The sequence below is a fragment of the Acyrthosiphon pisum genome, chromosome A1 (assembly GCF_005508785.2).
Source record: "Acyrthosiphon pisum isolate AL4f chromosome A1, pea_aphid_22Mar2018_4r6ur, whole genome shotgun sequence".
NCBI classification, from domain to species: Eukaryota; Metazoa; Arthropoda; class Insecta; order Hemiptera; family Aphididae; genus Acyrthosiphon; species Acyrthosiphon pisum.
Window position 1 is genome coordinate 46,030,039 of NC_042494.1, and position 13,393 is coordinate 46,043,431.

The window sequence follows — 13,393 nt, forward strand, 5'->3', positions numbered from 1 at the left end:
TCCTAGGCCGTTAGGTAGCTCGCATACTAAGTAGAATAGTTATCGAGAACATATTTTTCTTTTTTGCACATTATAATATATTTTAGGTGCCTGCTCTAAAATATGCATGAATGTGATGCCATTTGCTTTTCAATTGGGTTATTACTTAGTTTACAAATACTCGGCATTTTATTCAGGCGAGAAAATGTAGGTACGAGGAATTTAGCATTCCAAGCTGTTTGAACTTTGAACTCGTACTGCACTTCACTTTGTATTGTTTTGTTTAATACATAGGTACCTTTACACACATATGATTGTAACTCAAGAGTTTTGATTTAAACAACAATAGACTATATAATAATATATAGTAACATATACCACTACAAGTTTCTAATTGCAATATAGCTGTATGTTATATATTATAGTGATAACGAGTAGTGTTAAAGAACAGAGTGGTCGGAAAATGTTTGTAAGCATAAAATCATAATACATACTATAAGGTAATGGGCAGTTTAAAAATTCAGATTAACATCTAAATGGGTTTCTAACTGTGTTAAAAAAAATAGGTAGTGTTATATATTATTATTTGTATGTATATTGTATTATTATATATTGCTTACACGCGAATGTAAAATATACTTTGCGTGATGTGTTTAATATTTAAAGTGAGTACTTTCCAATTTTAAGCTTTTGTTGTATAAATAATGTAAGTCAATACACAAATAATGAATATATAAACCTATTAAAATGAGTTTGGATAATCTTAACGTGCTGATACATTTTTAAACATAATAAATATTTTCAATGAATATTTGAAATATAGCTTAGTTAGTAGTTGGATTGCATTTAGAAATATACTATATTAGGTACTTAATAATAATATTGTTATAGTATTCATATTTTGCTTGGATTTTTTAAAAATAAATAAATAAGCATAGGTACTTGGTACATGGCAATAGAATTCAATGATTGTTATTTAGATCAGAACATGTTTATCTTTTGATATCCAATGTTTTGTTTTATTTTCAATTAAAATCTAACGATGCGACCTGATGACATTCAAATGAAATTTTGTTTAATTTAAAAATGAAACTATTATTAATACATTTGCAATGCAATTACAGCTGAGTTTTATCTACATTTTAGGACATTATTTTTTGCATCTATTGCACCACCTAAAATATAAACAGTGGCTAAATCCAACCCCTTTTAGATTCTGAGTGGAATGATTAATGTATTGATTTTACAATGATGTGTGTTTTTTAATTTTTAATTTTTTTTAATTTTTGTGCCTGTCATCACGGTTTGGGGCAGTAAAACTGCTTCGATTTTCTTCAACAGTATCTTGTTTGATGAGAAAATGAATCTAGTTGGTGTATTCGGGAGGTCAAAATTTGAAATTTCCAATAGTTTTCAAAAGCGCCGTGAAAAACAAAAGAAAAATTAAGGAAAAACGGGAATTTTTACACAAAATCTGTTTTCGAGAAAATTGATTTTGGTTTTTGTTGTAACTTTAAAACAAATGATCATAGATACATGAAATTTTCACTGGTTGTTTATATTTTCATTTTCTATACATGATAAAATTTTAAAAATATTTTGATTAGTTTTGAAATATTTAGGGACATTTTCAGTTTCCAATATTATTAGTTTATTTTTTTCTATGAATGTCAATAAAACTTTATTTGTTGAGTAAAAATACTTGAAAATTTAATACAAGGTTTCTACTATATTGTTACAATGACCTCTGAAAAATATTAAAAATCCTTAGACACAGTTTTTTTTTATTAGCATTTAAAGTTCGAAAATTGACAAAATATGTAAAAATTACGAAAATTAGCAAGTAATTTTGAGTTAAAAATTCGTAAAAATGTTTATTTTTAAATCTAAGATTTGAAAATGTAATACAAGATTCCTCATAATATTGCCTACATTTATAAAAAAAAAATATTTACAAGAAAGTCAAATTACATTTTTATGAGCGTTTGAAATTCATATTTTTACAACATTTGATATTTGCTCGATTTCTCATGTGACGATTTTCTTATTTTATTGTAATTAAAAAAAGAATGACTGTAGATATTTGGAAATGTTAATATTTTCATTTTCCATATACCATAACATTTTAAAAATACTTTGACTCTTTTTGAGCTGTTTACGGACATTCTCAGTTTTCAACTTTTTTAGTTTTTTTTTCTATAAATATCAATAAAATATTGTTTGTTGGGTAAAAAAGCGTGAAAATTTAATGCAAGGCTTCTAATATATTGTTACAATAGTAGTAGAAAAATATTAAAAATACATAGGCACAATTTTTTTTTTATAAGCATTTGAAGTTAAAATCTTGACAAAATGTATCAAATTTAAAATTGAATAATTATTTTGTAGTTAAAAATTTATAAAATGTTCAACTTTTATATCTAAGGATTGAAAATTTAAAACAAGATTCCACGTAAGTAGTTAATTCTGTTACCAAAAAATCTAAAAAAATACATAAGCACAGTTTATTTTTATAATCATTTTAAGTTCAAATTTGGACGAAATTACATATTAAAAAACCTAAAATAACTATTTTAGTTATTGTGTTGCGATTGTATAATATAATTCGTGGGTACTTGAAACTTCTTAAGTATACCAACTATTTTATATCTATAATAGTATCACGGTTTTTTTTGATATATAACGCGTTATAATGAATATTGTGATATGATTAATTTGGAATTTATTATAGCTACCTATTATAGGACAATTTTTTTTTTTAATACCATAGATAACTGATAAGTATATAATATGTCTTATACCTAGACTCACATACCGTCTCCGCTCAGAATCGATTTTCTTATACAATGATATTATATTATTACACAATATTATTTGAATTCAAATTTAATACCATCCATTATACAGTGACTCACTTGTAATCTACTGTACAGCAGAGTGTCATCCACTTACCCACCTTTTTTTATTTGAATCCCGGTAGTCGAGTTTAGGACAAGTTGTTTTCAAAAAATATATAACTTCTCAAACACTGTCTAAAGGTACAGGCGGGATAATGCATTCGAATAATAGAATGTCTATAAACTTGCGGATCATTTTAGCATAGTTAAATTTGGTATGTGACTATATTACTACGTTTATATGGAGGAGATAAAACGGTTTAAAATCGTTTTGAAATCATTAAACCGTTTTGAAAGATAAAACATTGGTACTAGGTGGTTTAAGATTATAAACCGTTTTAGTTTTTTCAAAACGTTTTTGAATTGGTCATGTATACGGGAATTATCCCGAAGTTGGATTTACTAATTTAGAAATACCTAGCTTATAGAATAAATAATTGTTTATAGGTACCTAATAAACAAATAATTCAAACATTTTAAATAACAATCACCAAAAATCAATTAGATGTTGATCTTGTTTAAAACGTTTTAGGATAAACTTCATATTAAATCGGTTTTAAGTATTTGCGTATAAACTCTTAATCTCATTTTTTGGAAAAACGATTTTAATTATTTTAAAAAGTTTTATGTCCTCGATATAAACGTAGTAATATATAACTGAAATAGAAAACCAGAATAGGTACATTGCTGATCACAAAGATTTCTGTAAAAGTACATAGGTTTTATAAATAGATCGTATAGGTACTAGTTTTGCTTATAGGAGGTGAGCAAACTTACTACTGTATTTATAATTGAAAATATGTTGGGAATTTTTTGCAAATAAAATAAAATTGTTATCATTAACGTGCTCGAAATTTTAATGCTGCGGGCCGACGAGAACGATAAACATACTAGATGGCTAGTAACACACGTCGTTGTCTGGGAGATTTTCTCGGAGATCGGTCTCTGTGTTGGAAGATTTGAATTTAGCTCATTATCAATTCTCGATTAAATCCTAACGTATACTATCTTCGTTCAAAAAATAAATTATGGCAACAAACGATTATAACATCGACCGCGCTGCGGTAAACGCAATATTACTGGAAATGTTAGAAGAAATTATGGTCAACAAAATGGAAGAAACTTATGCCGACGAAACCGATGAATGTCGGCGATTAGCCGCTCCTCTTTTATCTGCCATTGATACGGTCACCACTACAGTAAGTGGTGACGTTCAGACCCCGGAGTCGGAGCCTGAAGGGCGAAATCCGACTCTTGGAGGCGCAGATGAAAAAGAGTTGGCCGAAGACATCGAGACATCTGTCTCCTCGCACGGTGATGGAGTGCCGAGTGGCGATGCGCTGCCTCTTGCAGCACCGCTTGGAAACGACGATACGGTACGGGAAGACAAAAATTCGAAATTTTCGGAAGCAGAAGTAGAGGACAATTCCGTTTTATGTCCAAAAGACGAATCGGATGAAAAAATTGAGCCGTCCAGTGGAGAGGCTGTAATAAATAATTTTGGTGAGCTGGTCGGTTGGTTAGACCCGGCGGCGGAAGCACCCGCAATCTGCGATCCGCCTTGTACGAGGTGGAGGAGCGTTAAACGCTTTTTCCGCGGGCTGTGCTGCTTCTGCCGATGATGAGACGTCCGATGCTTGCCCCCCTGGGCGAAGACGATGGAGAAGATGACGGCGATGGAATGGAGGGGAGGATGCGAGAAAGAGCACGGACGGTACGCGGCGGTAAGTCACCCGCGCACGTTCTCCGACCTGCACCCGCGGCGCGACGGGTTCGCTGGCGTAGCGCGCTCGGTCGTCGATGACATGCGAGACCCTCTGGCGGCTCGGCGAGCGCCTGACCGCAGTTACGGTCATGTGGAGCGACGGCGATGGTACGGTGGTTAGTAGACGTACCGGCACGGGCAACGATTCCGCCCCGACAGTACACTGACGATGACGACGGCGACGGCGGACTCGGTACGACGGCAGCGGCGGAGACTTCGAAAAGGGGTGAGTGGTACGGAGATTTGCGTGCTAGGAACACGGGGACGTCAGCGACGTCGGACTCGCAGAAATTTAACCGTTTCAGGGTCTGGCGGCGCGCGGTGGCCGAAGGGACAACGCCAGGGCGAAAATTACCGAGAGTCAAGGATCGCTGTGATGCAATCCGCTGGCTCTCACCTTTTCGCTATGCGGTAATCCCACATTGGCCGCTTCCCTCGTCCCCACCGGTTCCACAGCATAAAATCTCACTTCGCTCGCTCCACGTCTTGGTCTTCACCGTCCGTCGGCCGAGTCGCCACGCCGTCGACCCATCGACGAGCATGACATCGCGCACTAGCTGCCGTCTATCGCCATCAACCGTGGTCGCTCCTGTGGCCGTCTCGGTCGGGCCTCGCTAGTCGGGCAAGGTCGTTAAGCGTCCGAGCAAACGCGCCAGCGACACTCGTCAACCCGTGGGACAGGTTGGAGAACGTGCAAAGGTGACCAGTGGCCAGCAACACTACATTTCCGCACCAATCACCATCTCGTATCCTCCTCCCTTTGTTTATTGAGTCTATCCTGTCCTTCGTATTTTTTTTCTTTAATTTTAAGGTATTCGAAATTATGAAATTGTTCACTTATTTTCGGCCCTTTTATCAAAATAAACATATTTTAATGTGAACAAAAAAATATTGTTTCTTTTTTTCGTTTTGTCGAGTGTATAATCAATTGTTACAGATTTAACGACTAAAAAATCGTTAAAATATATATAAATATATATTTTAAATAAAAAAAACTCGTTGGTCGATTATACAGAGTATAATGAGCGTAGACCTGCAGTATAAACGCTACACGGATATTATAATATGTTCCAAGAAATATTTAAGCCATTAAACACTAAAGATGACGAATGACTGCGGAATAAATCTTAAAAAAACGTATTACACCGGCGGATACGACATGGACGGTTATATACACCATACAAAAATTGGAAATAATAAGTATTTTGTAGAACGTGTGAAGTGAACGTTAATAAAGTCAAATAGTTGATACAAAATAATATTTAAAAAATTCAAAATTTTATTTAACATAAGTAAAATAATAATATAATAGCTACATGTCGAAAAATAATATTTGAACCATTAAACCCCCATGTATACGTGCATGTACGAATATCATATTTTTTACATAATTATTGACTTGAGTTGCAATATCCTAATTCGAACATAACTTGATATCTGTATTTTGTCCTAGGAAATCACTTTTTTTTATTTTTAGTATAAAAATGCGATTTGTTTTAACTAATTTGAAAGTATGTAGCCATGAATGCGTTTTCCAAAAATCGTTTTTAACTTGCTTTTTATACATTAATATCTATTAAATCAAATTTACAGATGAAGTGTATAATTAAATTGTTAATATAATAGTAGCTTCCTCACATTACTATACGAACTCATACAAGTATTAAGGAACTTAGATTGGTTTTTAAAGTTAAAGTATGTTTATATAATCTAAATTCTCACGTTTGCCGTATTAACAGAGCTAAATAATTATAATAATAGTAATAAAACAATGGTATATTGACAAAAAAAAATAAATAAAAAAAATATTGAAGTATATAGGTATTAGGTACAAAAATAGTAACTTATTAAATTTGTGATACGAACTATATAATATAGATTGTACCATTTCATAATGCGCTAATACTGTATTAAGATTATAATGAGTCAACCACAGATCATTTAGATTGAAAATTGTTGTAAGATCGTCATTAAACAACAATAAAAATATTGAATAAAGGTATTATAAAATAATATTGACTTTCATTATAATATTTTATTAATCATTTCCAAACACGGTGATATGTAAAATATTATTGTAATAAATGTCTAGTAATGGAACATTTTTTTTCCTATTTTTAATAGCTGTAATAATTATTATAAGTGGTTAGGTATTTTGTTTGGTATAGCTACGTCCTACACTACATACTGTATTTAAATAAAACACTTAAATCTGTTATATGTTCCATAATATGCCAATTCATATTATGTCGTATTTTTATAAATATATTATACTTTCTAATTATTTCTGATAAATGGTCAATATAAATCGTATGTTATTGTCAGTATTTAAATCGATAGTATTCGATAGTGATAAAATTGATTATATAATAGGTAAGTATGTCTGGTACATATGTGTCATATATGACCTAAAAACGCCTTTTTGTTTTTTTGTATAACTATATTATTTTGTCTATGCCCTGTATAATGGCAGGATTTTTTTATCAGACACGATGCCAACAACCGCAATAAGAAGACATAGCTATATCCTGCCGGATGAGTGACCCCGTGAGATTTTTATGAGCAACAGGGTATATTGCGTGTTATTTCTTCCCTTACTATTAACTATATTTCCTGGGTCGCACAATAGTCTTTACAATGCCCTTCGGCCTTTGTCTAGGTTATACGCGTATATATATTATATCGAACGCACACAACAACATTTAAAAATGCTCTTTTTAGCCCATTTAAAAATTATTAATATTTCATAAAAGCTTTTATAGGATATGAGCTCTATAACAGAATGGGTGTTTTGCGAACCCATATACGATAAAATGTCTATGAGAAATATCATATTTTATACTCATAGCACCGTCGCCTTGTTTGTGTTTATTATATATAGCCGAAAACGTTTGCCACGTGAAATTTAACGCGAGATCGTTGAGAGAACACGACCACCATCGATCGTCGGTACCCTGCAACGATGAAACGGGAACCAGTGACTTGGTCCGACGCCGACCGTTGTCCAAGTCCGACTTCGACCTCAGCTATCCCGAGGACTTGGACTATTTGTGCAAGAAGTTTGCGGCCGCGGAACGGCGGCATGTCACGATGGAGAGCTTTGCATCGTCATCGTCGCCGAGCACGCCAGGAGCCGGTCAGGGGTGCTGTCCATCCGCAATCAATTCGTCTTCCTGTGCCACTGCCACCGCCCAGTCTACTATACAAAGCATCAACGTGGTGCAAAAGACCCATTCCTTCTTCAATTCTTTAAAGGTAATCACACGAAATCCCACGTTCAATCATCCCTGACGTATTGATAATCGGATATAGAAATATTCTTATAGCGGGAAGTACCTATGCAATATAAGCATACGAGTACTACTTATAGGTACTTACGATAATTATTTTCAATCGGATGATTTCGATATTTTTTAATAAAAGTACCAAAATAAAAAAATAAAAATAATAGGAAATATTAAGGGTTTGTGACCTATAGCACGTGTGTGTCTGTACGTGTGCAATTGTGAAATTTAAAAGCAAATAATATAGGTAATATATACATTATACAATATTTAGGTATATATCGTATATAGGTTGCTCGATGATAAACTATGGAAAAATAAAACATTGTAAATTATATGCGTTATATTATCTTGTACCTACCTACAATCCCCAAACCACGTGCAGGGTCCCCGTGGTGTTCGGGTATACACGTGTGGTAAAAAAAGATGCAAACTTCATTACTATGTACTCCAATGACAAAAAAGTCTGAACACCACTTTTGAGCGATAGTAAATAAATATTTATTTTTTTTACCCGTGGTAGGTATTCAACATCAATAATACCATTACTTACACGAGAGTTCATAAAACGTATTATCGTAATTCGTAGTTACATATCGTCGTATAGATATATTGCAGAATACAGAGATAATAATATCATCTGTGTATTACAGAATTATACGACCGAGAAATCAATATATTTTTTTTTCATTTGTTTTCGAATGGTCTTTTAATACCATAGACGTAATGGACTGCGCTTAGAGAGAGAAATCATGAAACCGACATTGATGAGAGAGATACAAATTGTTGGGGGCAAGCATGGGGGAAATAATTGAATAGTAAAATTATTCCATGATATTATTAATGACATTATCAAATATCAACGATGGTTATCACTACTTATCAGTTTTATAATCTATAAATTACAATAATTGTTTGGCATGAATGAAATATAATTATTATTTATTTCATGATTGCACCCAACAGTTTCTATCTCACTCACACAACGTATATTTCAGATTCGAATAGACGGGGAGTGAAGAAAGCGCAGTCCATTTATTAATATGTCTATACATTTTACATTTTATCAAATTGAACGAAACTTCCATAAAAATTGTGCTGAAATAAAATTAATTATTTTTTAGGCTTGATTTCTTTAAACTAAACTCCACGCATAAATATATAATATATTGATTATAATTTATAATTATCTACCAAACAATAATGTTAGATGATGATACAAATACTACAGTTACTATTAGACCTGTCAACCTGAAAAACACTACTAACGGTTCAATAAAAATCAAATGTCCATAATTGTATAGAATTCATCGTTCATTTTAAAAGTTCAAATTATATAGTTTTATTAAAAATTTGGTTCCTATACTCAGTAAATAATTTACTATAATATAATAGAGATATTTTCGTTAATATATAGAACTAAATAGATAGGTAATTACATCGAAACTAAACCTAACAAACTTGCCGAAGCTTATCTTATCCTTAAATAATATTAATATATTTTAAATTTTTAACATTAAATAGTAAACAATTACTGACATTTTATCATGCACTATAAAGTTTATGTTTTAGTTTAAATTGGGATACACATGCTTTTGTTATCAATCTAAATTTGTTAAGTCAATCTATTCCATTGAAATAAAAGCATTAGGCAGTAAATCATTTACTGTTACAATCAATTTAGCACACAGGTCAACTGTTTTATGAATTGAAACTTAGAAGAATTTCTCAAATTTAACTCAACAATATTATTATTGCCACAATATCACAGTCTAAAATGGCAACTTTGAAATATATTAAATATATTAATTTTTGTCAACATTTCTTTAAGAAAAAAAATAAACAGGAACCGCTGAAAATAACCTAGGAACATAAAACAAAGTTTATGATCAATATATATTACGTTGTAGCAAACGTTAAGCTAGTTTAGTTTATTGATTTAACATAATATTTTTTGAGTTAACATAACTGTTAATAAACAATCGATTTAAATAAATTGATAAAACTAAAAGTATTTATATATTTTACTATACTTATAGTATAGTGTACTTACTATACTGTAGGTATATATTTTTTATTTTCGTTTGCTCCTTCGATACATGAAATAATCAAAGAACTATTTATTAATTTCAATAATTTAAAATATAAACGCTTAAATTAAACTAAAATTATATTGTACTTATAGTAATTTATTTCAGAAAATTGCATATACCACTAGGTATATAATATGCATTATGAACAACATTATAGTATGCACTAACTGGTCTTAATATTATGTAACATAATAATTATTATTACGTAACTTATTAAAAATATATTCTTTTCAACTTTTTATAGACATTTTTTACGTGTAAAATTAATTACAGATTCCAAAATATGGGCTAATTCTTATTTATTTCTGTACATTTGTATGCACATACAGCCACGCATATAGTTGTTAATTTATTGCTTTTATATTTTGACACAAATTGTGTTATCCCATTGGTAGCTAGCTAACAATAATAAATTAGAATTGAATTCTACTAAGCCTTTAAAACTAGGTAGCTACTAATAACAAAGAATATACTATTTTATTTAGTTTCCAAGCAATTTAAAGAAAATAAATCAGTACATTCACAAAAAAGGGAATATTTATACAAGATAAGACGTAACATAATATTATACTCTCAGGCAATTATTTTTTAATAATGTTTATTAATCATAATTTTAAGCATACTCTTAGCTACCTATTTTAAATAAATTATGGTACATAAAAAAATATATGGGTCAATCTATAGTTACTCCACTCCTCATAACTTACCGTCACATATTTATGGTCCTATACATATAAATTATATTGGAACAATTTATTTTATAATGTGGTTATATAGATGTCTAATGAATATTTATAATGTGCTTAACACGTTATATAAAAAAAAAAACATAAATATTATATATACATTAAAATTATCTGTGATCATTAATAGGGACCACGTTAAAAGTTAGTCAAGACATTAAAGTCATAAAATATTCAATATACTGTAGGCTATACTGTAACCTAGGCCTAGAAATCTTTATTTTATCCAATTTTAATTTCATATTATGTTATATACCAGATACCTACACGTTATTATTATTTAAATAATTCAACTAACATCATGTAATAATATCAATATTCCTAAATTAACGATTTATTATTATTTTTAATTTTATGTTTCATTAGAATCGGTGGTTTCCTACCGAGGTAAACAAACATTTTTATTTTATTAAAAAAATATACTAGTTTATACGTTATATTTTTTTGTTAAGCCTATTTGAATTTGTATATATTTACACTAATTTAATCATTATAATACTATTTTCAGGAGAAATGGGCCAAAGGGAGAAATAAAGCACGAGGCTCTGACACTGACGAGTCACCCTCTGAATCTCCTATACTTGCAAGACTAGTCCGTCCAGACACTTTACAACAAACTAAGTCTACAGACTCAAGAAATACTCAAAATTCAATTACTAGCGGTATGGTATTTAAAATAAATGTAAAATTGAAAAGCTAAATTTTCTTAAATAGCCGTAGGATGAAAAATGTTTCGACGTAAAAACTGAGTCTTAAACGAAACAATTATTTGAATTATTACTAAATATTCTTTATAACTTAATTTAAAATAAAATGATTTTTTCTCTATATATCAACCGGTTTTTAATTGTATTAAAGTTTTTATTTTTTGATTAATTATGTATACTAGTTTCAATTAAATCTAAAGGTCAAAATAAGAATTATTATAATATTAAATTTAAAACTAAACATTTTAACTTACATTTCGGCTGGTATCCAAACTTGCACATCAAATTAGATTGTTTTATCAGTGTTTTTTGGAATATAAGAAAGAAAAATAAAATAGGTAGATAATTTTTCAAAAAATACAACTTTCCTCTCATTTAAGAAAAATGTTTGAATATTGAATAAAATAAAACTACAAATACCACTAAAATATTGACACCTTTTTTATATATGTATATATTTTATTACTATATTTTAGAATTTGGATTGACCCAGAATTGGTTCCAGAAAGTTGTTTCACGCGACCATCCTATTCGACTTCGGAGACAAAATTCAATAAGATCTGAACAACAAATAGAGTTGGCTACACCAGTAAATATTAATTTAAATGCCTCTAATTTTTGTAAATATGTTAATTTAATGTAACGCGGTAGATAGGTATGCCCCCAATAAAGAATAGAGGTAGTTTCTAAAAACAACAAACGTTCTGTACAAACTGAGGTCCTTTATAGTTTATAGTTGAAGATATTTTCTCTAGACAAATACCGATCTCATGAGTCTGAACAGTATTATGGAATAATGTCAACATAACTTGGCTTATAATTTATATTACATTACAAATTTATATTATTCAAAATATTTTTACAAAATCTTCAAATTAAATTCTGTTGATGAATTTTTTATTTTCCAGGAAGGTCAAAATCCAATTCATAATGATGCTTTGCTCAGAAAATACGACTTTTTTCAACTCAAAATACATTTGAAAAAAGGAAAAGATCTCATTGCTCGTGATAAAAATGGTAGTTAATAAAAATCAGTTTTTTCCAGAACAATATCAAAACTATGTTAAGTACTAAAGTTTGTTAAAATTGTAGGTCTTAGTGATCCATATGTGAAGTTTAAGATAGGTGGAAGACAGATTCATAAATCGAAAACTGTGTATAAAAGTCTGAATCCAACTTGGGACGAAACGTTTTCACACCTACTAGATGATCCCTTTGAACCAATTCAAATAAAGGTATGGACTTATTCTATTTTAAAACAACAAAATATAATTTAAAAAAAATACTCATTTAAATTATAAGTGGTAGGTCAAAAGTAGAGCTTATAACAAATATATTTATAAATTAAAACTATACTGTTATGTATATAGGTAGGTATTGTTTTTGATTTTTGTTTTTTCCTTCAAATGTTTGTTTGTTAAATTAAAATTTTATAGCCGCATAGGCCACCGCCTCAGGGGGAACTTTTTTCCAAATAAAAAAATATTACATTATAATAATATGAGGTACAATTGCCTGGGACTTTCACGATTAAAGTTGGATTAAATATATACCTATCATTTGAACAATTTCCACCGTTTGTATGTCCCCAATAACTTTTAACCATCCATATTTAACTATTATTATTTTTACAGAGAAAAACAATAAACAAAATCATAAAATAAATATTATCATTATACTATAAAATATATTCGTACAATAACATTATTTCCCTAATAGTTACCAAACACACACAATATAATATAATAATTTAAAGTAATATTATCTTTTAAATATTTTAAACAGTTTTTAAGTTATTATTCAGCTGTAGCATTAGCCATAACTTGATATAATAGTATAAGATTTATAATTTATTAGCCATATAACCCGACTATGCCCGAGAAAAAAATTAACAAATATACAAAATACACTATATAAGTGTATTT

At 30.2% G+C, this 13,393-nt stretch overlaps 1 protein-coding gene across 7 annotated transcripts in view; it reads left to right on the top strand.

The window, feature by feature from the left end:
- LOC100160521 (multiple C2 and transmembrane domain-containing protein) overlaps positions 1-13,393 on the top strand; it is a 78,118-nt gene that overhangs the window by 37,391 nt on the left and 27,334 nt on the right. For 5 of the 7 annotated variants that reach the window (XM_029487156.1, XM_029487154.1, XM_029487155.1 and 2 more), the window contains 6 exons: positions 7,523-7,896; positions 11,128-11,148; positions 11,270-11,423; positions 11,945-12,057; positions 12,377-12,485; positions 12,561-12,703. In XM_029487156.1, coding sequence (XP_029343016.1) covers positions 7,523-7,896; positions 11,128-11,148; positions 11,270-11,423; positions 11,945-12,057; positions 12,377-12,485; positions 12,561-12,703 — 914 coding nt within the window. The remainder of the gene's footprint in view (positions 1-7,522; positions 7,897-11,127; positions 11,149-11,269; positions 11,424-11,944; positions 12,058-12,376; positions 12,486-12,560; positions 12,704-13,393) is intronic. The other 2 variants (XM_003247475.4, XM_001945070.5) reach the window with 1 other exon arrangement.